Source organism: Mus caroli, unplaced genomic scaffold (genome assembly GCF_978045245.1).
Source record: "Mus caroli unplaced genomic scaffold, Mus_caroli_1 scaffold_19, whole genome shotgun sequence".
NCBI classification, from domain to species: Eukaryota; Metazoa; Chordata; class Mammalia; order Rodentia; family Muridae; genus Mus; species Mus caroli.
The window spans coordinates 8,997,014-9,021,930 of record NW_028227274.1 but is presented as its reverse complement, the minus strand read 5'-3'; the positions used below and the strand labels follow the sequence as shown (position 1 = coordinate 9,021,930).

Genomic DNA, 24,917 nt, shown 5'->3' with positions numbered 1-24,917 from the left:
CAGTGCCATCTTGTCTGTAACATGTATCAAGCCTGTAACTGATTTGTCCTGTGACTATTCTCAAGATTCCTTACTTCAGCTTGGTGCTGTCAGGCGCCATTCAATGGACGTTCTATCAATTCCCAGCACCTTGAGCTCACCAAGTCCTCTCTAACTTTTGCCCCACCCCAATCCACGGTGTCTCTCAGGATGCGAGAGATTTCTATTAAGCACACATACTACCCATTCCATTCTTGTCATTCACTCCCCAGTCTCTGTGTCGCAGCTACCCACTCGTTTCCTTCTTTAAACGCACCTCATGTGCCCAGAACACGTTCCCAGTGCCTAGAACCTACAGCCCATCTTTAGGTGGCTTTTCATCTTTGGTTTGTGTGTAAGGGATTGTTGTTGTTCTTCTTTAGACAGAGTCTTGCTATGTAGTCCAGGCTGGCCTCTTGCTCCAGCCTTCGACATGCCAGGGTTCCAGGAGCCTAACCAGCATGCCCAGCTTTAGATGGTTCCCACTGCTTCTCAGCTTCCTCAGAGACCTTTCCAGCCACCACGTCTAACAGAGGAGTCCTTTCATGGCAGCTCCCAGAGTTTATTTTACAGGCAGTTTTATGAGTGCCTTTCTTTTGCCAATCTCCCACACGAGTGGTAAACTGTAATGAAATTCCTCAGACTTCAGAGCAGGGGCAGAGAGACAGACAGGAGGTGGCAGGGGAGCCAAGGTAAGGAAACTCAGCAAAAACCTCCCCGGTGCACAGCTGGGTACGCAGCTGGCTTCGGAAGGGGCAGAGGGCCTTGAAGCTGGGACACAGTGCTTCCTTCCCCTGACTTATGCTAGAATGCTGGCTTTTATCGAACACAGTGTCTCATAATTAAAGCACCATGTCTAATCACGTGTGTGGGGGTCTCTGAGAGATGACCTCAGGAGGCAAGAAGGCACTTTGGATCAGTACAACTCAGTAGCCTGTGTTTGTTCAGACGTTGGGAGTCTGACCCAGAGAGGTTTATTTTAGCCATATTTAAGTGCAGCACAATTTGGTGAAAACTATTCGGCTGATAATTAACTCAACCCCACATGTACAACAAAGCATACAAAAATCTCCCTGAGGAACAAAGTAAGCTAAATGCAGACCAGGAGTGACTACATCAAAACCCTTTGTAATGTCTATAAAGATAGATTCTATAAATTGACTGAGAAGAACATTGTTTTGATAAAGAGGAGTGGTGGAAATCCAATGTTGGGAAAGTCTTTAGCCACACAGATAGGGCAAAAGGCAGCAGGTTAGTAAACATGCCACTCCTAGACTTCCAGGTATCTACTGCATGCCTTCCTTGAAGGACCAGTCCTATGTGGTTAACATTCCAGGCTCCCCTAGGGCTTATGTGTGAGCAACGACTTCTGTGCTCCCTCATCTGCTGTTAGGGAACATATTTAGAATACTGCTCTAAAGCCTGCCAAAGATTTGACCAAAAACTTCCATATCCAGAATGGAGTGTAATTGTGCGCACTTGCGTGCAAGCACACACACACATACACCCCTCAAGGGCCATCTATTAAAGGTCTGTGCCCTGGTTACTAGAAGGCCTTTTGGTCATTTGGGATTGGAAGAGTCCAAATTTGGGTCAAAGGTCATTGGGTCAAATTACAGGGCACTGTGGAAGCCTGGTCTCCTCCACACTTGTTTCCTGGCCATGAGCTGCACAGCTCTGTGCCATCACACCCTCTCACTAGGACAGACTGCCTGCCAGTGGTCCAAAAGTAACTGGGCCAATGGATAGTGGCCTACAACTCCCCAAATGATGAGCCAACCTCCCCATGGCTATCTGTTACAGCAACAGAAAGCTTACTTATAATCACAGAGCTCCTACCCACCCTGCTGGCCTCAGGGAGGAAGGCTGGTACCTCCATGTGTCCCAAGACCCAGCTCCTACCTCTGACTCTGACCATCAGCTACTCTGACAACCAGAGTTCTGCAGACGCAAGGTGCTGCAAGGCTGGTTCCCATAGGCACTCTAGGGAGATTACTTTCTCCAACTTCCACGGTGGCCAGGATTCCTTAACATTCTCTGAGCACACTAGAAACATCACACCAACCTGTGTGCCTGTCCATGCTGCCATCTTCCAGTTCTGCATGCTCACGTGGCCTTCTCAAGGGGATGAGGTCTTTGCATTTGGAGTTTCTCAATTCAGCATAATCTCATCTTAACTAATTACATCTACAACAACCTCATTTCTGCTAAGTCGCAAATTCAAGAACAATGGCTAACTGAAGTGCTTATTTAACATAACAAAGCAGACCTGGCTGCCAGGTTCTCCCAGCATCCCTCACTCCCTACCTGTTACAGGTTATGGTTGGCACACCCCACCCTACTAACGTGAATTGTGTAGTCCATGTTCTACCAGCCGTGTTCAGCCTGGACTCTTTCCTCAGCCTGCTTTCTCCCTTACAGCTAAATAAAAACCTTGCTCCGGACTTTAGGACTGACTATCCTCCAACTTCATGTTTGCCTTCACTTTTCAAGAGGCCCATTCTGCAATTCCAGGAGGCCATAAGGAGGCAGAGCAGTTCACCCAGGTATATCCTACAAGAGCAAGAAGAAAGTGCCACAAAAGTAGGTGACTACTGTAGACTCTTCCTGGAGGATCTGTCTGTCCATCCCAGACAAAGAGGGAATCAACAGACCAAAGGAATGATCCCACCAAGTCTAGCTAGTTAGCGGTAACTTACAGGAGGCATGGGTGACTCTCACAGGTGTGTCTTTGAAAAGCTTATCCTACCTGTTCCTGCTCAGAAGGCTCCCTGCTACCCCTGCAGTGAGAGTCTCTCTGTAGGGAAGCATCCAGTGGGTGTCCATGCTTGGTGCTCACAATGGTATCATAGTCAAATGGCAAGCCCAGCCCAAAAGCCATCTTCTCCACCGTCATCGATGGCTCCCACCTCAGGCCCCTGACTTCTGCTACCCAGAGCCCAGCTGCCTCAGCACAGAGATTCTGCTTCTCCTCTGGGTCAAGACTTGGGCTCCATTCATCTAACAACCCCTCAGTCACCGCCTGGGTCAGATGCCTGGACAGGGCTGATACTGAAACTGCTGCTGTCCCAGTGCCAAATACAGTACACCTTGGAGCCTCAAGCAAAGTTCTAAGGGTTTGGCTGGGGGTGCGAAGGGTCAGTGAGGAGGAACTTACAACAGGAATCAGCAGAGTCACTGAGCAGCAAGGACTCCATGTGTGCCTGCTGCTGTCCTGTCCATCCCCCTAGGAGCTGTCCCACTTAGACCCTGGAAGCTAAGTCACAGCCCCAGGGTAAGAACCCAGCTGGGAAAGTCTCCCTAGCTTGTCTTGAGGCTGCTCAGTGGGGTGACAGGGATCTTCCTGGCAGGCATCTCCTGACTGTCCTTCACACACACAGCAAGATGGGCCATGGCACCTTCCCCCGCCCCTCGCCCTCCCCGCCCCCCCCACTGTGCTGAACCGGCCAGGGCAACAGGATGGGTCTTGCTGTATGGGACAGGGATGGAGGGAGAAGCAGCACTCAAAGGAGGGTGGGTTTCCCATAAAGACTGGTCTTACTATTATGAAATTATAAATCATGGTGACTAACCCCCCACCCCCACCCTGCAGTGTCCCACCCTCAGCTCCTCACCACCTTCCCAGATCTGACCAACTTCTCTACTGCTTCCTGGTAGAAAGCTGGGCGATTAGCAAGGTGCAGCCAACTTTGACTGCTTCAAAGCCCCAGGCCAATCACTCCTGCGAAGGTTGGCTAACTAGGTCGGCTTTGTGGAAACACCGGTGTGTCTGCTATGTGTATTAGAGTTTTCTGGAGGAGGTTAACTGAGGAGGTAAGACCCACCCTGGATGCAGGTAGCTCCATCCCGGGGACCAGGGTCCCATACTGAAGAAAAAGAGAAAAGGAAGGGGCTGAGCACCATCACTCATTTCTCTTTCTGATTCCTCATGCAGACGCCATGTGACCAGCCACCATCCTGCCCCTGTTGTGAGGGACCACACCCCTTTTGAATCGATATCTGAAATAATCCATCTTCAAGTCCTTGTCAGACATTCAGTCACAGTGACAGGAAAGCTAATATATTCCATCAGGCAGAGATCATTATCCCAATTTACAGATGAGAACACCGAGGTTTGGGGTATTCCGGTGGTGGTGGTGGTGGTGAGGTTTGCTAAGTGGCAGAGCTGCGGGACTCAGAGGGTGGCCCTTCCCCTTCTCAGTCCACTCACCCACTGTGAGAACAAAGAAGCTGAGAGGCAGAGGAGAAGGCTCAGGTGCTAGTGCCCTTTCCCACAGCAGGAGCCGCCTTCATGGCTTCTTGGGAAATGTTTCCACCACTCCTTGCAGCCCAGGGTCCTGCTGGCCTGCCCAAGAGGTTATCACATGCCAATCAGCATGCCTGATGTCAGGCTGCAGTCAAACCCTGGTGAGCACTTCTCTGTCCTCTACCACACTGACTGTGACCGGCTCTGGCAGATCTCTGTTCTTCTGAGGTTAACAAATAGAGTGGGGATTCTGGGCAGGAATTGGGGTACATTCTACAGTACGTAATAGAAGCCCTTGTTTTGATAAGTGACATGACTCTAGGGGGTAAGATTTTGGATGTTTTAAAACTCCCAGAATTGGAGACCAGGATGTTGACAGGACAGTACTCCCTTCTCCTGCCTGCCGACTTTCTACCTTCGACTTTCTGAATGCTTTAATGAGAAAGCACCTGTGGAGGCCCTTGGTGAGCTGTGGGCTCCCAACAAGTCACATTTACAATCCCTACTGGACAGAGCACACAGCTGTCTCCTCCTCACTCCGCCTCACTGCAGGCTGCACTGGACTTGGGAGAGCTGGCTTCCCGAGTGAGGTCAGCATCTAGCAAGCCCTAGGCAGAAGGCCTACCACACCATTCCAATCTGTTCTTCATAGCTCCTGCCTACCTACGGCTAACTCTACCATGATTGAGTAAGACTAAATACTGATTCCTCCACACACGTCCACGACACTGCAATGCCAAGTGCTAAGGCTCTACACTCTATGGTCTAGAGCTTTATAAGTGTTCATCTCTGTGGTTAAACATGCAGCAATGAGCCCCAGGCCACACCAAGGATTGCTTCGTTCAATACAAACTAGTGTGTAATTATCCGAACCACTCACACAAAACAGAGAAGGGTTGGGAAACCCTGATCAATGCTATGTTCCTGGAAGTCTCAGAAAACCAAGCAAAACAAAACCACAGCATGGTAGTTTGTAAACAAAAAATTACCGCTAAGTTTGTGATTCCCACACAGTACAGAGTGCTATGCAGGGGATTTGAGCTTCAGCATCTGAAAAGATTTTGTGGATTAAAAAAAATATATTTAAAACTTTGAAGTCAGGGGTGTGCATAGTTGGGGGTGGTGCGGGTATCCAAAGAGGCCAAAAGAGGGTGTTAGGTCCCTGGATCTGAATGATAGGCAGTTATGAACAGTCCAGTATAGATGCCGAGGACCAACTTGGGTCCTCTGTAGGAGCAGTGCATGCTCTTAACCACTGAGCCATCTCTCTAGCCCTGGAAGTTTTGTTTTAAAATTTACCACAGACCAAACTCATATGATAGGGTTTAGCTTTTATTTTCTCTGTGGTGCTGGGGAATTGGACTCGGGGCTTCCTGTATGCTAGGCAAGAACACTGTCAACGGAGCTACTGCCTCAGCCCTTGTATTTGGAAGTAGAAAGCGGGCAGTAGTCCTGGGAACATTCATATCATCTTCCATGGCAGATGCCTTGCCCCCTTAAGCATTTTTGATGAACAGTCTCGCCATGTAGCCCAGCCTGGGCTTGAACCCATGCTGGTCCTCCTGTCTCCATCTCTGAGTGTGGGGTTCAGCCACGAGCCACCATGCCTGAGTTACCCAGCACATTCTTCAGAAACTGACTTTCCTTGGATGTGAACAGCCCCCAACGGGAAAAATGGAACACAAACATTATTCATGCGTCAGCCCACAGGCTACACCAGGTCTCAGGGAGCTAGGAAGGGACCTGACTGGCAGTCTGGATTCCCAGGATGGTGACAGTCCTATCCTGATGAGCTTAGCTTACAGCCTAGCTCTGAGCTCACTAATCGACTCTAACAATACTTCCCCATGGCAAAGCCAGCACACTGTCACAGCTAAGGGGTTTCAGACAAGACTCCTTAAACCACCCAGACTCAGTCTCCTCAGCTCTAAAGTGGGTAGAATCTGTATCACACAAGGATATGGAGCAGATAAAGCTAAAGCACACACCAAAGAAGGGGAGTGAGGACTTTGACCCCTTTCTCACCCACTGAGAAAAAGGAGGGAGAGGAGGGGGGAAAAGAAGAAGAGGGAGAGGAGAAGGATAGACAGGATGGTGCAGGTCACACAGGCAGCCTCAACTTACTCCAGGACATGGCTACAGATGGGGTGGGCCAGTCAGGCTGCTGAACAGAGGAGGCAGCACATAAGCATCCTGCCTCACCAAATGAGCCGAGGCTGGGGTGGCTGCTGGGAAACAATAAAGGCTTGGGAGACTGGAAGAGGCATGCAGTGGGAAGATGGCCCTGAGGAAAGGGGGGCTCCAGCTTTGAAGAGGTTGGCCAAGTGCCAAGATCCCATTTCTCCACTCAGCTGAGGATGAGCCTCCCAGTGGTACCTCTGGTAGAGACAGACCCTGGGTTTGTCCCCTCAGCATCATCCAAAACCAAACCAAAGCTTCCTGCTGCCACCGGCAGGTGACCAGGAAACCGGGCTTTGTTTTGGTTGTGGTCACTCTGCCGGAAAGGGCCTTATGTGAGACCTGGCCCCCAAATGATCCACCCAACAGTACCCGACAGCATGCAAGCCAAAGAGGTCAGTGGAAGTAGGAGGTGGAGGGGGGCCATGACACCTGTGGAAGAGGCATGGCAGTCAGGTGGCCAGTGCTGGGGACTTTTCCCAGGGAGAGCAGCCTCAGAAGAGCCACCCTCACATGCCAAGGGAGCGGGCAGTAGCGATCAGGAATCACCAAAGGCCGCTGCGGAAGAAAGAGCAAGACTCTGAGTCGGGCAGGACCAGAAGTGGGTCTTAGGAAGGTCTCCCCACCCAGGGACAAGGGATGGTTGAGTCCAAAGGAAGAAAGGGATCTTCTTGGAAAATACTGTGTCATCCAGGATGGTGCCAACAGTGGGCAGAGCGGAGCCTGGGGCCCCTGCACACCTGGGCACTGAGTGCATCAGGCATCTAGTGTCTGTTACAGCTCCCCAAGTCTGCCACCTTAGCACTGGGACCCAGCATGACACTATAAAGACAGAGTGTCCAAACAAACAAAGGCCCAGGAAGGAAGCAGGGTGATCAGGCTAAAGAGAACAGCAGGGATGGAGAGCAAAGCTGGTCCCACGAGACTGTGACAACATGAAGGGACAGTGTCATGGAGTGAGAGCAGTAAAGGGGGTCCCACATAGGTACCCATGGGATATCACTACTGTGGTCACAGAAAGCCCTGCTTCCCTGGCCAGAGATCCCCTTTAGATGATACAAAGGTGGGAATCTAAAGAAAGAAAGCTGTGTGGGCGGTGGGTGACCTTTGAGGTCACCAAGTCTGCTTCTGAGGGCTGAAGTCAGGGAAAGAAACTGTAACACTGAGCTGTGAAGGCACCAGCAGATTCCCCAGACCTTAAAACCACATCCCACATACGGGCTGAGGGGCCGCAGGCAAGCCACTTAACCTCTCTACACCTTAGAACAGGACTGATACACTGGTCTCAGGATCATCATAAACAGGACTCACTGAAGCCTCAAAATGCATTACCTGTGTGTTAAATAACAATACAGTGTTCCAGGTCCAGCCCCAGGACTCACACTGTGGGAGCACAAACCAAGAACTCACCTATCATTCATCGCTGCTAGATCCAGGCTAATGTGTACACTCAACACAGCAAGGGATCCAATCCCATGTCTATACCTCCTGTGTTCAGCACAGTGAAACTTTATAATAGAAACGCATCACAGTCAGCGTTTGTTGAATGAATACACAACACAGAGCATCCAGACCCATTATTAGAGTTTCTTCTACATCCACTTCAAAGAAATGAAGCATCCAAGGTCGTCATCGTCGGTCTGCTGGGTGACTCTTAGCTATGGCTGCAATTCCCATCTATCTACAAAAGCACTTTATAAATGGGCCCCTTGGCAGTCAAGGTTACTACAGCCCATTTCCTTGATGGGGAGGGGTGTTGGCTGGGAATGGCCACCTCAGGCAGGCCAAGGCTTCCTACTTGGATGGCTTCCTGAAGTCTAAAGTCCAGTGGGACCCCCCAGTTTCTTGGGTGGCACAGCTGAAGGTCGTACCTGCCCATAATCTCAGCATTTAAGAGTCACGAGTTGGGAGAGGCAGAAACTCAAGGCAAGACAAGTTGAAAGCTGGTGTGGGCGACTTGAGCTCTTACTCCCAGTCACTGGCTCACTCATTCATTCATGCCTGTTCCCCAAGCAGATCCGTAAACATTCACCACCTCTTTGCATCTAATTCTACAATTAAATTATCCTATGCCCCCAGGCCAGACACACCGTAGCCCTTCACAGCAGACCACAGCACGGACTAGAATTCTAGCCCTGGAGCGGCAGGCTCTTTTATCCTAAGCCTTTAATTCCAGGGGGAAACAGGCGGAGAGCCCAGAATTCTCAAAGCTGGTGTGGGATCGGGTCCTCAGTTCATACTGTCTCTTTTTATTCTACCTGTAAGGCCCATTGTCAGCGGCCACTCCTCCTCACCTAACTCCTCGGTGAGCTGATCAACATGGAGTAGCTGATGGGTAGGACAGAACCCAGAGTGGCTTCAGCATCTCTCCCAGTGTGGTTGCACAGTCTTCGGAAATACCCCGCATGGAGCTTGGCTCTGCCTGAGAGCTCAGCTCTGGACCCTGAAACTCATGTTGCTGGAAACAAGGCTCAGAGGTAACCTGGGGTTGCTGACTGCTGAGGAAATCAGTCTGGAAGCGAGGCGGTGTCGCAGCTCGGGAAGGACCATCTCCCCTCACAAGCTCTGCCTCTCAACTCCTGGGTTTTTCCTTTGCAATAAATTCTCAGCGATTACAGCTTATAGCAGCATGAGCCAGGTTTCCACCCTGAGGTAGGAGCCGCAGAGGGAGGATGCAGAAATCCCTCGGTGGCCAGGAGAAGCAATCTGCCAAGAGCCCGGGCTCTTCCCTGAAGGGCTGGGAGATCCTGAGCAAGTGACTTAACTCCCGGAAGTCCTCAGACCTGGGCAGTGCCTCTCTCCACAGCAACTTCCTCTTCTCGCCACAAGGTTGGTTAGTTGCTTAGAAGGGACTGCTAGGTTTTGTTTGGGGCAATATGTAGCCCAGGCTGGTTTTGATCCTCCTGCCTTTGGGTCCAGAGTGCTAGGACTGCAGACAAAGGCTGCCAGGCTGGACCACCTGCTTTTTAAATAGATCCCAAGGGGGTGCTAACTACATTAACATCTGACAGCCCCGATCCTTGACATTTAGCAGTCAATACATTTTACCATTCAGAAAGTTAAGTACAGCCAAGGCATTTTGCAAGGGCTCAAAACACAGGTGGAGGAGCTCAAGAGGAGAGTGGCTCAGAAAGGCTGATTGACCTGCCCAGGGTGACACAGCTTCAATGGAGCCACAAGCATCCCAGCCCAGGACACAGGTCTTTGTCAAATGGGCTCCATCCACCACAGATCCGACTCTGGCGCACTATACTAACTCAGGTGCTATTTTTGAACAGTCCTCTGTCACTGCAGCCCTTCTGGCTGGCTCTCACACCTGAGCTCTACTCTGCACTGCTGGGTGGCTGTCTGCCAGTCAGAAGATCCTGGCAGCGGAACAAGAGTTATGCCAGCTGTGGCCTGATGTTTCTTTTTAAGTAAAAGAAGCTGTAAAATTTTCCAAATCTGCTCCCTTTTGCCCATTAACACCCTGCCCATGTGGGGCTCACTGCACCAGCAGAGAGGAAACAAGGCAGGGTGTAAAGTTGAATGGCAGCTGGTGGCTTCCCCAGGCCTGTGTGAAGCCCCTCCACAGAGGCTGCAGGATCCTGGGAGCCCTGGGAATTCTGAGAATGGAGCCTAGGGAGCAGTAACGAAGTTGGAGGATCAGAAAGGGAAGAAAAATGGCAGAGACCATCAGGAAAGAGCTCCAGGTTCACGTGGGATAACTGGCCTCCTGTGTTCCGGACAAATAGCAAGGCAGTGAGAGGGCTGAAAGGGAGTCATAGTGGAATGGCAAAGATCCAAGCTGCTATCTAGTCCCAGGCTGTGTCCGTGGTCAAGGTGCCTCTCAGTACTGAGTCCAGTGTCAGGCAGTACCTCAATCGCTCTGAGCCCTGGAGTCTCCCTGTCTGTGAAAGAATCCACACGAGGGCAGCTGTGAGGGCCAAATGCCTCTGATGTCCAGTTTCCATGGACAGAGATTCATGGTGACTGAGCATGTACCATAAGGTCTAACCATGGAAATGTTCCTCCCTGCTGCAGCTCAAACACTGGACAGCAAAGCAATCCATCCTAATTAGTGTAAGGTCTGGGGTTACAGCTGAGTGGTGGAGGCTTCTCTGGCACATGGAAGCACCAGAGTTCCACCCCCAGGATCTGAGGCATCCAGAAGGAAGGAACCAGAAAGAGGGTTCACAGTGCAGGTCTTGAAGTTGTGATAGTTAATCTTTGTTTTTGTATATCTATGACAAACTCAATATAGGAAATTCCTATACCTTAAATTCACTAGAAAAAGGATAGATTTGTGGTTCACCATGGCAGTACTTGTCAGTCACCTGGGACACTGACAGGAAGGTGCACTGGTCAGAGTGAAAACAGGAGGACTGCCTATTAAGCTCTCCATGTGGGTCCAGAGCCCACAATCAGAAGCAAAACGGCTTCAAAGAATTTCTTACAGAGCTGGGAAAGAATCCACAGAAACCAACTTGATCGGCAGCTCACCATCCCACGCATGTTTGTTTGTTTGCTGTTTCTTTGTTTTGGTTTTTGTAAAGCAGCTTATGGAGAGAGCCCCAAGGGCCACTGGGCTTCAGAAGGCCCCCACACCAGGAAGATGACGGCAGGGAAGGCCACACCTGGGATTTAGGTGACTGTAAACAGGAGAAAGTACTGTTCCGGGCTCATAAAGTGACACACCTCAGGCAAAGGTCTCCCTAGCCACACTGACCTCTCTCAGGCCATGTTAACCTGCCCTCTGCCCCTCTACTAGGAACTGCCAAAGGTGATGGTGCACGCCTTTAACACCTGCACTTGGAAGGCAGAGGCAGGAGGATCTCTGAGGCCAGCCTGGTCTACAGAGAGAGTTCCAGGACAGCCAGGGATATACAGAGAGATCCTGTCTGGAAAAAGCAAAAACAAACCAAAATAAAACAAAACAAAAACAAACAACCTGCCAAAAAGCATACCTACCAGGCTTCCAAACACAGGCTGTTCAGAAACAGTTTGCTTTATATGACTGTCCGGCAAGGACACATCTTTGTGACTAGCACATCCCAGGGCGTGTTTGGACAGAAAGGATCAGTAAAGTATCCTAAGGGTTCCCAGAGCTATGATTAGCAAGTTAAAGCTCTGGATGTCTTTTACCACAGAAATGCTAGACGCTCTACACCTCCTGAATGAGTTTCCTGGAGGACATCCTCTTTCCAGTGCATCGGCCCTCCAGGAGACACACTGGCTTAGCACAGCACCAGTTTATTACAATGCCTATCATAACCCTATGCTGGCCTCCAGGGCATGTGGTAAGTTAAGGCCGTTCTGCTACCCCAGGGCTGCCCACTCACCACGGGAGATGCAGACTGTGACAAGAAACACCAGAGCAGGAGTGTTGTACCCAGTATCACTAACTCATCCGTGCAGTTAGGGGGCTGCTTCCCCAGATTCCACACCCCTGCCCAAGGCCCATGCACACTTGAACTATAACATTCTGCAGCAGCACGGGTCTAATTTGATGCGCTGGGAAGCTAGCAAACCGGTGTAAGCCCGGCTGGTGCTTCTGTTATTTCATTAACCAAGCAAGTTAGGTTTTCCAACAGGCCACAGGGAGCATAAACCTTCTTCCCTGGGAAAGCAATGGCAAGAGGCCGGTCCCCCTACCCACCTAATGCCCACAGAACAAAGGCCGGGCCCTATCCCTTTAGAGGAAACAGAGGTTTTGGTTCCCTAAGTTAATGATAATTAACTAAGGTAGTCAGTGCTAGAATTTCTCAGGAGGCTTTATTAACTGATGAGGAAGGACTCCCGCCACAGGCCTGCAAGAGACCCACCTGGGCTTCTTCCCCAGCCTGTAGGTAGTCTCACGACCCCACACAGAACCAAGACCACTGTCTTAGCATATAGCACTTAACTCCAGCTATTTCTCCAATAAGCATATCTTGCGTTTTTGCTAAGATATTCAAACCTGCAGATAACGCGCACAAGCGTACAATAAGAGTCTCAGGCCAGTTTTCTCGGAATGGAAAAGTTGTAGGCCACATTTCCTCTCTGTCCCCACACTCTAGGCCTGAACCAAGGAAATGCCAAAAAAACTTTCCATTTCTTAGGAAAACATGATTTCCCGGGCTCCACAAACTTTCCAGAGGGGTTCCCACGTGTCTGTTACTAGTTGGGTCTCCTGAGCGCCGCCTGCCCCGGCCCCACCCACTGCACCCGGCGGCCGCTCGCCCGGAGCTGGGGACGCGCCTCCGGGTCTGGACCGGTTTTCAGGAAGCTGGTGATCTCTCGCACCGCTTTTTAACCGCTTCTTCCAACTCCCAACTCCCTGGCCAAAGCAAGAGCATGGTGCGGCCGCTCTGCTAGTGCCGGGTTCGTGCACACTCCCTGGGCCTCTTCCCCTTTCAGATGCCCTAGTGGTTTGGGATTGTGCCCAGGAGCCCGGGATCTAGCCAGGAGCAGGAAGGTGGGAACGACCTCAGTGAGGTTCCTGTCGTCCAGACACAGCAAAGCTAGGCGTGCTTGTGTCCATGATACTCACCGGGACCTCTGCAGCTGCTCCAAGGCGCTGGTGCTGCCGCCCTGGCCTGACTGCTCCAAGGCGCAGTAGTTCTGCGAGTTCTGCCTGGAGAAGGCGATGGGCAGGATTCCCTGAGTGAACGAGTTGAGGCGGCCCCGACTGCCGCTCGTACTCCCGGGGGTCCCGGAGCCCAAAAAGCTGGCCGATGGCACCTGCACGTTGGTGAAGGCATCGTCCTCCTCCAGCTCCTCCTGTCCGGCGCCTCCCGGCCCGTCAGGCAACTGCAGCTGAGCACCGGTGACAGCTGGAGCTGAACGGGGCGGCTGAGATGGCTCTCCCAACACCCGGGGGACCAGAGACGGCGGCAGCGGGCAAGGGCTGGAACCCGAGCCGGCGGTCCACGGCGCGGCCGCGGTGCCCGGTGCCGAGAACGCGTTGCAGCCAGCGGCCAGCAGGCTGAGCCGAGCCCTTGCTCCGGGCTTGGTCCCGCCGCCCTCCTCGCCGCCGCCCCACTCGTGGTCCTGCAGCGGAGGCCGTCCGTCCAGAGAAATGTTGGTGAGGAAGGACAGGGCAGCCTGGCGGCGCCGCGGGTCCATGCGCGGCTTACGAAGAGGTTCGGGCGGCGCGGTGGCCGGAGGAGGCGGCGGCGGCTGCACCCCGCTGGTGGCCGCGGCGTCCGTGCTGCCGCCGCGACTGCTGCTGCTGCTGCTGCTGCTGCAGGCGGCCGTGCCCGCGGTGGCGGTCGCCGCCGCCATTGTGTCCGTCTGGGGCGTCAGTTCCCCGGTACCCGAGAAGCGAGTGGCGGGTGCCGAGTGCTAAGCCGCGGCCGCGAGCCCCGGCGACCCGGGCTGGGCAGGGCGCGGGGCGCGGGCGGTGTGCGAGGCGGTCCTACCCTCCCGCGGGCGGGCCATGCTCGGCCCTGGGCGTTCGGGCGCCGCTGAGAGCCACACGCGCCTGGCTCGCCCTCCGCGTCCCGGACCCACGCGCGCCTGGCCGACCCTCCGTGCCGCGCGATCACGGGCTCCTGGCCGGCCGCTCGGTATTTATAAGTGCGCGCGCCCCGCGCTCGCGCTCCGGAGCGCTCTTTGCAATAACACAGTATCACGTGTGGGGAATGAGACCTGGGAGGAAAACAAAGCCGCAGGCGGAGGCCGCAGCGGCGGGAGGCGACCGCGCAGGAGGCGGTGTAAGAGGAGGAGGGAAGTAGAGCCCGGCGCGTGTCAGGGCGGGGGCTCACCGGGCTGGTCCCCACGGTTCCTGCTATTCCTGGGGCACGCGGAAGCCAGGTGCTGGAGGCGAGCACGTCACCTCTGTACGTTCAGGCGGAGAACAGCGGGTGTCGGTAGAGCCGGGTGAGCCGCAGCCCAAGCTTGTGCTCGGGTAAGAGTTACGGGGCGATCACCTGGAGCCTTTGCACCCGACCCAATAACCAAATTTGGTGTTACCCATGGGCCTGGACACACCGGTTCTTGTTAACAGATACACCTTCCTATGTGGACATCCCTACCGAAAGTGGTGCTAATCACTGGGATGTGGCACCACTATTTCGCAGACCCAGGGGGCGGCTGCCAATATACATGCAAAGGAGCCCACCTAGTTGCCTGGAAGTGTGAGCGCCTTCTAAGTGGCCCAGCTGATTAATATACACACCACTGGTGCTCTTAGCAAAGGACAGACGGCATTTTCCCTGAAAATGTAATGGATTTTCTGTGAAGATCTGAACGGGTTAGAATAATCTTACACTCAAATGTCTGCAAGTCTTTTATTCCTCTATAAACGGGGATTGATAGTCCCATTTGTTTCGTCAACGTCTGTTTGGCCCCTGGTTTTATGTTCCAGAAAGATGGGTTCCTGTCTAGGGACACCGTGAATCTGGGTCTAGGAAGACCCACCCCACAACCCCAACAAATGATTTTAGGAGGAGCAACTGCGGGGCTACCCAGCCACTTTGCAAAGACTCCTGCTGAGTTCTCTAAGGCCTGGGCGTATTATTAAATACTGTATGGAACAATTGTCGCCCTGAATTTCTGCGACACCTAAGAAGCCTTACTAAGGCTTCTAGAACTAAGGGAGAAGCAAAGTGTTTAAGATGAACGGATTAATTTAATTAGAGGTTTAAATTTAGCCTTGTAGCTAATGGGTAATTCTACATTGAAATTCCACTCCTTTTCAAGTTCAGCAGAGTAAATTATGTAGCTGAAAGCAAGCATACACGGCTTGGAGATGTGCAGCCAGCCCAGAGTTGAAGATAGGCAGGGTGTGGGTTACATGTACAGGGACAAACAGGTCTCATGGCTGTTTGTATGAACCATTGTTTATATTTAATTCTGGGCCATATTTAGGCCTTATGAAAAAGCAGAGGCCTGTCTGCAGCTGACTCACTAGTGACCAACTGAATTTCATTAGGTTTTTAATACTTTAACTACTTTGAAACTTAAAGTCACTTTATTACAATTGACGTAATTTACCTGATCGCTGGCCTAGCTTTTTGTTTAATTTTTTGAAAATAATGTTAAGTGAGACTACAATTCTGCTCCTGTAAAAGAATACACACACACACACACACACACACACACACACACATATACTATTTTATGACACCCCTCCAATAAATGATGTTTTAAACAAACACGAGGGGGAAATCACTAACAATCTTATCATCTATGGTAATATTTTTGTTTCTATCTTGAAATATCAAGAAAAGAACAGTGACAGTCTTTGTATTATAAAATATATATACGAAATATATTATAATATTGATAAGCACTATTATAATATATGACATGTGTCTTAGTTAGGGTTTCTATTCCTGCACAAACATCATGACCAAGAAGCAAGTTGGGGAGGAAAGGGTTTATTCAGCTTACACTTCCATACTGCTGTTCATCACCCAAGGAAGTCAGGACTGGAACTCAAGCAGGTCAGAAAGCAGGAGCTGATGCAGAGGCCATGGAGGGATGTTCTTTACTGGCTTGCTTCCCCTGGCTTGCTCAGCCTATTCTCTTATAGAACCCAAGACTACCAGCCCAGCGATGGTCCCACCCACAAGGGGCCTTTCCCCCTTGATCACTAATTGAGAAAATGCCTTACAGTTGGATCTCATGGAGGCATTTCCTCAACTGAAGCTCCTTTCTCTGTGATAACTCCAGCTGTGTCAAGTTGACACACAAAACCAGCCAGTACAACATGTTATATAATATATATTTTGTATGTTTATAAAATCTTTTCCCTTTTGGGGGTAGTATTGAGGACCCAGGCTTGTATGTATCCTAGGCAAATCCTCCATCACTGAGCTATCTCCCCAGCTCTCTTTTCTTGTTCTTAAATTTTGAGACTAGGCCTCTGTAGACTCAAGTGGCCCTGAACTCACTTTGTAGTATAGGCAAGCCTTGAACTTCTGAGCCTCCAGCCTCACTTCTCAGACAGCTAGGGTCACAGGCCTATCATACAACATCCCAGTCTATCATACAATATTAACTTTTTAAAGTTTAAACAGTTTCTGGGGCAGATGACCGCCCCTGTTTTAAGGCCTTCCACCCAGAGAAGATCTAATCTGCTTCCTCAAAGTCTTGCTGGGTATTAGTATCTTTTCAGCAAATCCATATATTTGACATGTATATGCTTACCCTAAGTTTCAAGTAGGCAGATCGATTTCAAGTGTTTATTAAAACATCAAAGAGGGATCAATGTCTAATTAACCTCGGGGTCTCTATGACCCCATGGTGAGGGACCTGAGAGATGATTTATTGCTTCCCAACTGCGTGTCAGCCACTGCATACTTGACCACCCTGGGTAGTGGTGAAAGGGCATTGTCATTAATATTTTAAAGATTAGTCACAGAAAAATTGAATAAATAAATAGCTCTCAGTGGCTGGGCCCCCATACAGATCCCAGTGGCACCATGGCTCATGCACACTTCTGCGCCCCCTACTGGTAAAGTTATTTTATAGGCAGGTGAGGCTCCACTTTTCATCTTCCTACTCAACTCTTAGAGTCAGCTAGAATGGAAAAACTACAAACCCGCATGGTAAGAGTTTGTAGTTCCTTTTTTTTTTTTTTCCGGGACAGGGTTTCTCTGTATAGCCCTGGCTGTCCTGGAACTCACTTTGTAGACCAGGCTGGCCTCGAACTCAGAAATCCGCCTGTCTCTGCCTCCCAAGTGCTGGGATTCCTCTGGGTTCCTAAGGCAGGTCACTTAACTCCTCTGAACTCATTTTCTCTATGGGTTGTGCTTGTTTCCAGAGGAACCTGTTCAAGAGACATCTGATAATCCCTCAATTCGCTTTAAAAAATGCCAGATGTCATTAATATGGCCCAAAGGAGCTCATAATTTGAAGGGAGACCTGTGTGGAAGGCATTAAACAAGACCAGAATTTGAGCTGACGTAGGAGGTTGCTGTTCTCTGGGTCCCCAAGGTCTGTGTGATAAAGGCCTGTTCCTCATGTAGGTATGATTCAGAGGTGGGCACCGATGAGAGGCAGTTAGATCATTGAGTATCCGAAGACTGGGATTCTAGGGCCACTTGCTGTTCCTTTTAGCATCCCAGCCTTAAGGTGGGTGGCTTTGGACACCTCATTCCCAACCACACTGTACTGCTTCACCATGGCTTCAAAAGACTTTGGGGCAATCATTTATGACAGAAAGCTCCAAAATGATGAGCTAAAATAATCCATTCTCTTTATACATTTTTTAATATCTCATTTTCCTTGTGTGTGTGTGTGTGTGTGTGTGTGTGTGTGTGTCATGGAACATGTATGGAAGTCAGAGGACAACCCCGGAGTTGTTTTTCCACCATGTGGTTCTGGGCATTAAATTCAAATTCTCAGGCTTGGTAGCTGGAGCCTTTATCTGCTGAGCCCCCTTTCCCAACCCTTTCTTCCTATAAGTTAATTAGCTCAAGCATTTGTAAGAGAAGCAAGTAGCCAACAACACAATTTTACACTTAAATTCTTTGTGTATTGTAGCCACATGGGACTAGAACAAGAAATGCAGTTCTCCCTGCAACCCACCCCCATGTTCGCCTTTGGAACCGGTGTTACCACGCCGAGGGGGAAGGTTTCCCCCAGGAGAAGTGTTGTGGCTCTGAGGGCAAAGGTATTCTGCCACTCAGGACCCAAGGAATACCACAAAGTCACACTGCACAACTAACCTCACAAAAGAGATTTGCTGGGAAAGACACAAGAGGGTGGCTGCCTCTCCTCAGGAGAGAAGCTGCAGAGGACTTAGCAGGAGACAGGCTTATAGAAGGTTTCCTGAGTGAGGAGGTTTCCAGGGTGGGTGGGGATTGGTGGGATTTCAAACTCAGAAGTGACCTCTGACCTTTTACCCACCCACCTTCATAGTGTGCCTTTCAGATTCCAAGTCTGGAAACTTCCATTGCTTCCAGGGACCCAAAATGCATGCACTGTTTAGATCAACAAATTCAGTACCTCCCTGGGCTTTTACAAAAGAGAATGTATGTAACATTTCTAGTCCTTAAAAATAATACCATGAAGCAACAAGTCTGGAAATTAGCTTTGAAATGGTAGGGACATCACTCAGAAGATGACATAGGAGAAATAAGCTTTAGACTCAGAAAACCAGGCTCTAATGCCAGCTCCCATGCTTACATGCAGCTCCAGCTTGGGTAAGTGCTCAGCTCCATGTCCGGTGTTCTGGTGTATTAACATAGGATTGGTGGTATTTACTTTGCAGTGTTATGAGCATTGCTGGTGATGTAAGTTATGTAACCAGCATGCAGTCACAGACAGCTATTTTTAGAAAAATACAAAATACAGGAACCGAACAGAAGATGGTCCATACACTTTGGGCCTTAGTTGTTTGTGATTTCCCTCGTGCAGACAGGACTGTAAGAACCCTGCTCATCAGCTCCAGTTCGGATCAAATTATTTTACTGTGTGTTCTGCCAAAGTGGAGGCTGCCTCCTGTTGCTGGGACACACACCTGAGCAGTGGGTCTGAGACAGAGAGAGACCTGGTGCCTGAAGCCTGCTTTCCTGTGTGCAGTGAAACTGAGACCTTCTAAGACAGAGAGGGGGAACTACCTAGGAGGTGGTCCCAAGGCTCTGATGCATCTGGAAGCTGACCTTGCTTGAATACATGTTACCTCTGCTGACTAGAAAATAACTGAAAGAGCAGACAGGGGCCTGGCTTCTGCTTCCCCTTTAGCAATTTGACAGGAATATCTTTGTTTATCTCCTTGATTTTCCTTAGGACTTCTGGGATGTGATATAACATTTGAATAAAATCAGAAGCTGGAGGATATTAAATGGAAAAATAAGTTTATTGAGTAATATATAGCCCCATAAAGTAGCTTATAAATGTGGCTTGTAGCTCTCATCCCCACATTTCCTAAATGCCGTCCACTCCAGGGTCTCCAGTGGATTCTGCGACTTCCAGGTGTGGTGAGAAGTGAACATGTTCTGCAGCTTCAAGCCAGGAAGGCAATGGTAGTATTTGCACTACTATGTAGTAAGTATTACAGAGAAAAGGGGGCAGAGAAACAGGAAATGAAAAGCTCCAGGCCATCCCCCAGAATATCTCCTAGAACAACAGTTACTCAGTCTCTGCTCCCAAGGACAGGGCTGCTGCTGCCTCCTCCTCTTCCTCCTCTTCCTCTCCATCTTCCTCCTCCTCCTCCTCTTCTTCTTCCTCTTCCTCCTCCTCTTCCTCCTTCTCTTCCTCCTTCTCTTCCTCATTCTCTTCCTCCTCCTCTTCCTCCTCCTTCCTCTCCTCCCCTTCCTCCTTCTTCTCTTCCTCTCCATCCTTCTCCTCTTCCTCCTCCTCTTCCTCCTCCTCCTCCTCCTCCTCCTTCTCTTCTTCTTTTGAGACAGGGTTTCCTCTATGTAGCCCTAGCTATCCTAGAACCACTCTGTAGACCAGGATAGCCTTGAACTCACAGAGACCCGCCTACTCTGCTTCCAGATGCTGGGATTAGAGGTGTGCGCCACCACTCTCTGGCAGGACAAGGTTTCTTACACTTTTTCACTCACACCTCCTTTTGCCCAAGAAATGTTTGTGTGATTGCCTGCAGTATATAGGTATAGAAAATATGCACACAAAACATCTGTTGATAATGTCATAAAATATGTTTTAAACAATTCAGGTACTCATTAATTTGTCATTTATTACAGATGAACTCAAATGTGTGCACTAACGATGTATTTAAAGTTGAACCTGATATTTGATAGTGCAGGATTCGATGTATCTTCCTTATTTTCAGAGCTGCTTCATCAGTGCCTAGTGTAAAGTAACTTTTATCTGCCTGATGTAACTGCCATCTTAGAGGCTTACTGCTGAATAAGCTCACCCTTCCTGGTTCTTTCTGAACTATGGGTGGCTGGTTCAACTCAGCTTTTCTGGCCCAAACACCTCTCCAAGCTGATTGATTCAAACTGGCTTCTCTCAGCTTCTCACTGAATTGGTCTGCCTGGCCTCAAACTAATTCTGGCAATCTGTTCTAATTTTCTTGGTCCTTCTTATTCTCTGGCTCATTTTGTCTTCACTTGCAACCTGTCTCTGAGAAACTGTCCTGGTAAAGCTGCTTTTCTTTCTCTCTCTCTCTCTCTCTCTCTCTCTCTCTCTCTCTCTCTCTCTCTGTACGTGTGTGTGTGTCTGTGTGTCTGTGTGTATGCTGTTTCTCAAGTCACCTCTCTTCCTGTCTGTTCTCCTGTGAGTTGGGTGTATCCTATCTCTGACTCATTCTGTCAGATCTCTCTGATTCATCACTTTGTCTGCCCCTCAATTAGACATCACTTTCAAACATGGCTGCTGCCTTCTACAAACTAGCCTTGCCACCATTGTTAGGGATTAAATGTATGTACTAAGGGCATGTCTGTAGTCTAGTCAGAACATACTGTAATCCAGAGCTTGTCTGCATTCCAGCCATATCACATAGACCTAGAATGTCTTTGGAGGTGACCCCTTGCCAGAGCAGCCATGTTGCTGGATTAAACTTCCTCTACAGTTGAGGACACCACTTCACATAAATACATAGCACAAAAAACAAAAACAAAAACAAACAAACAAAAAAACAAAAGTGGAGACTGAGAAGATGGCTCAGCAGTAAAAGAGCACTTGCTGCTCTTGCAAGGACCCCGGTTTGGTTCCGAACAACTAGTTGGTGGCTTATAACCATTCTTAATTCCAGTTCCAGGAAGTTCAATGCCTTCTTCTGACCTCGACAGGTACCAGATGTGCACATGGTGCATATACATGCATTTAGGCATGTAAGATCAAGTAAGCAAATCCTTAAAAGAGCTGTGTTAATGACAGAAGTTTCTTCAAGGATGTTCAGAAGCTGTTGAAAATGGTATCCTAATCCCAACCCAAAATCCATTTAATGGTTGTAATAGTTAGTCACTTATCAATTTGACTAGATTTCTAGATTTGAAATCCCCTAGGGACACCCTCTGCACAGGTCTGTGAAGGTGTTTCTGAAGTGGTTTAACTGAAGAAAAAAGACCCACCCAGAATGTGGGTAGCACCATACAAGGGCTGAATTCTTGATTAGCTTCAAAGTAAGCTGAACTGTGTTCATGGCTCCCCACTTCCTGCCTACAGATACATGGGACTAGGCCCTGGTACCCAGCTGCCATTCCTGTGATGCCCTGTATGCCCTCTGTTGTGTGTAGTTTTAAGCTCTACCTGCCTTTAGTCCTGGAGGTAACTGCGCTACTAGATCCCATCCAGCTTTTCTTGAATCCTCTGACAAAAGACACACACAGTTTAACCCTTGTCAACTTACCACCTTAGGACACAATTGCTGGGCGTGACTATCTCTGCCCTTACCAATTTCTTGTCTCAGTCTCTCCCACCTGCCCTGAACTTCAGTTGCTAAAGTCCCCTGACCACCCACCCGCCTGTGGGAGCAGCCTGAGTGGCCACTCTGTTTTGAGATCTCACATGGTTTCTGGGTTCTTCTTTCTCCAAAGCAAGGCAAAAATCTGTTCTCCTCCCTTGCATCCCTCTCCCTTCCTCCCAGGACCCTGAAGTCCCACCTATACCTTCTGCTCAACAATTAGCCCAAGGCTTTCTTTACTGACATATCAAGAACCAATTGGGGAAGGGGACCTTAGCATCAGAACCAACCCCGATTGCCCTCAAGTCCTTTCCTTAGGTGACTTTGTCAGATATTTGTGAACACAATGGCAAAGTAACTAGAAGGGTTATCTATGAAATTTATGTCAGCAACTCAAACAGCGATTTTAAAACCCAAACATTTTAATAGTACAATACAAGAATATAGTGACTTGATTTGCTAAGAAGTCCTGCAGGGGAAACATTTAAAAGCCTTCGATTCTCAAAATTAAAACATATTTCAAGAAGAGCAGGAGACTTTGGATGTAAAACATTGTAATGGAAACACACACTTTTTCCTCAGCAGTCCTGATGTAGAGGCAAAGGCAGGCAGCCTGCCTGTAAGTTAGAGGCCAGCCTGATCCAACAGAGAGACCCTGTCTCAAAGAAACCAAACAAAAAGGAAAAAAAAAAAAAGGCAGGAAAAGCAAAGCCAGAGTAATACACAAACTGAGCAGTCTCAGGCAGTGGCCAGTAGTGATGCTGGTGAGAGAGCACACATGGGAAAGGTGTGCATGTTGTGTGTTCAGAAGCCAGGCCTCAGTGAAGTCACACAGCAACACAGCTGAACACTAACTATGCCAGAGAGCCCTGGGCTCAGCTATGTGTTGGAGTTTTTCTTGTTTTTGGTCATTGGTTGTTCAGAAGCCTTTTACTACTGATGAATTTTTTGTGTTCTTCATATTTGCTTATGTGACTCATTTGAGGTTTTGACCCATAGTTAAGAAGCAAGGGTCTAGGACACCTGGAGTATCTCTCTACTTCCTCCCATGGTTTTGATCTCCAAGATCTACTTCTGGTCTAAGAACTCATCATTTCCCCAGAGACTAGCACCAGTAATCTCCAACACTGGTCAACCACAGCTCCAACAGGACCATGGTAGCATCTAGTCACCTGACACCTGGAGACAGGAAGACAGTATTGTACTTCATTCCCTGTCAAGGATCAGAGAGGGCCTTCTGGTTTTCGATTTCTGTGTAAAGCTTAGAAAATAGGCAGTGAGTCATACTTTATGCCAGGAATGGGTGTCAGTACCTCACCCACCCAGGCACAGTTCTGGTAGCCACTCTTACCCTCAGTTTTGTTAGAGAACAATGGTAATGGCATGGAAGCATTTAATCTCCATCTGACTCTTTCCCAGGTGTAGCTCAATCAGTTATGGAAGGAAGAGGAGCAGCTGTCAGGAGGAGGGGGTCCATTCTGCAAGCATGCGTTCCTCACAGCAGGAAGACATGGGCTTCAGTCTGTAGGACTGCTAGGCAGTAACTCTGAGGCCTTTGGCGTTCAGTTTCTGGAGCCTCAGGCTGGAGCCTGCCTTGTGTACTTAGTATGTAGACTGGATAACAGCCATGTATAAAATGCCAGGAAAGTGCCTAGCACTTAGTGGGCTCTTGTGAGCAGACACTATTGTAACAGCCCATCCTGGCACGTAGTGGGTGCTTCTGAGCAGATGCTATCTTTTTTTTGTTTGTTTTTTTGTTTTTTGAGACAGAGTTTCTCTGTGTAGCCCTGGCTGTCCTGGAACTCACTCTATAGACCCGGCTGGCCTCGAACTCAGAAATCCGCCTGCCTCTGCCTCCTGAGTGCTGGGATTAAAGGCGTGTGCCACCACGCCCGGCTGAGCAGATGCTATCTTAATAGTCCAAAGAGGCATGCTGCTTAGCAGCAGCACAGCTCCACTGCATCATGACCAGAATGAGAAAGTCTCCAGTTCCTCTGTCTGTATCCACTCTTCTGACACCAAATGCATCAGACAGGCTTCTCTACACTAACCAGTCCTCCGACCTTGTAGGGACCACCTGAGTGTGCTATAGTTCAACTCAATTCAACCTTGATATTCTCTCACAAGATGGCCCCTACTTCGGTCAGCGATTGGCAGGAGAGTAAACCCTGGTGGCTTTTGAGAAGAGTATGAGAAGAAGAGGCATGTCTGTTTCTTGTCTCTCATGGTGTGAGTTCCTGTGCTGCTTCAAAGCTGCCAACAAGAAAGCCATCAGCAGATATGGCTCCTGGCCTTGAAACATAGTCAGGAGTCAAAATAGCCTTCTGTGACCCTCCCAGTCTGTGGTGTTATGCTATTAACAAAGATAGACTAGGATGGCCTAGCCTGTGTTTCGAGTGTGTTGAGTCCATTTCTCTGCTTATTTGTGCTTCAGTTTTGTCGTCTGTGGGGGTGGAAATGATAAAATCCCTTTCTGAACACTGCTCTGAAGGTTCAGGGCATCAACAAAGAAAGCTCAGATACAGTGAGGGCTGGGGAGAGACAGTCACTGACAATGCTCCCAGGTGTAGGAAAAAAGAATCCACGATTTATGCAGACAATATCCACAAATAACACTGTTTAAATAAATAAACCTGGAGAAAAGGAAACAATGAGAAGATAAGGGGATGGTAGTTTACTTAAGCAGTGAGATACAATGTTTCCATTAAAAAATCTGCACCAGTCTTTGTGTCTATTATGAAAATGATTTTGAAATAAATAATGCTAAACAAACAAGGGTCATAACTAGGTCAATTACAATACCTCAGTTTTGTTTAAAATGAATGAGATAGTTTAAACAATAAGGTATGTCTGAAGACTAGAAAAGCAGAGGGTCGCACCACAAACTCATGGGAATGTGGCAACCTTCTCTTGGTCCTTTTTGCTTATGTAATTAGAAGTAAGTGCATGGTCACATGATATTTCAAACAACAAGTGACATGTTTGCTGAAAATCAAATTGAAAGAACATCATTTTGGTACCATGCAGCAGGGACTGAAGAGAAGCCGGAAGGGACAAGGAGGGAAGGTGTGCATTCTGCATTCCATGCTTGTTCTGTAACCACTGAGCACAAGGCCGCAGGCTCTGAAGAGTCAATAGCCCTGTGAGACAGACAGCCAGGAAAGCAAGCAGAGGGAGCAAGGGCAG

General features: G+C 49.2%; 1 protein-coding gene and 1 pseudogene across 2 annotated transcripts in view; one reads left to right on the top strand and one right to left on the bottom strand.

Moving 5' to 3' along the window:
- The window catches only part of Cables1 (Cdk5 and Abl enzyme substrate 1), a 110,511-nt gene extending 96,783 nt beyond the window's left edge, over positions 1-13,728 (bottom strand). For both annotated transcript variants that reach the window (XM_021150771.3, XM_021150772.3), the window contains exon 1: positions 12,954-13,728. In XM_021150771.3, coding sequence (XP_021006430.1) covers positions 12,954-13,687 — 734 coding nt within the window. In that variant the 5' untranslated portion in view covers positions 13,688-13,728. The remainder of the gene's footprint in view (positions 1-12,953) is intronic.
- A 113-nt stretch (positions 13,729-13,841) lies between these two features.
- On the top strand, positions 13,842-15,493 carry LOC147000218 (uncharacterized; annotated as a pseudogene).
- The last annotated feature ends 9,424 nt before the right edge of the window (positions 15,494-24,917 follow it).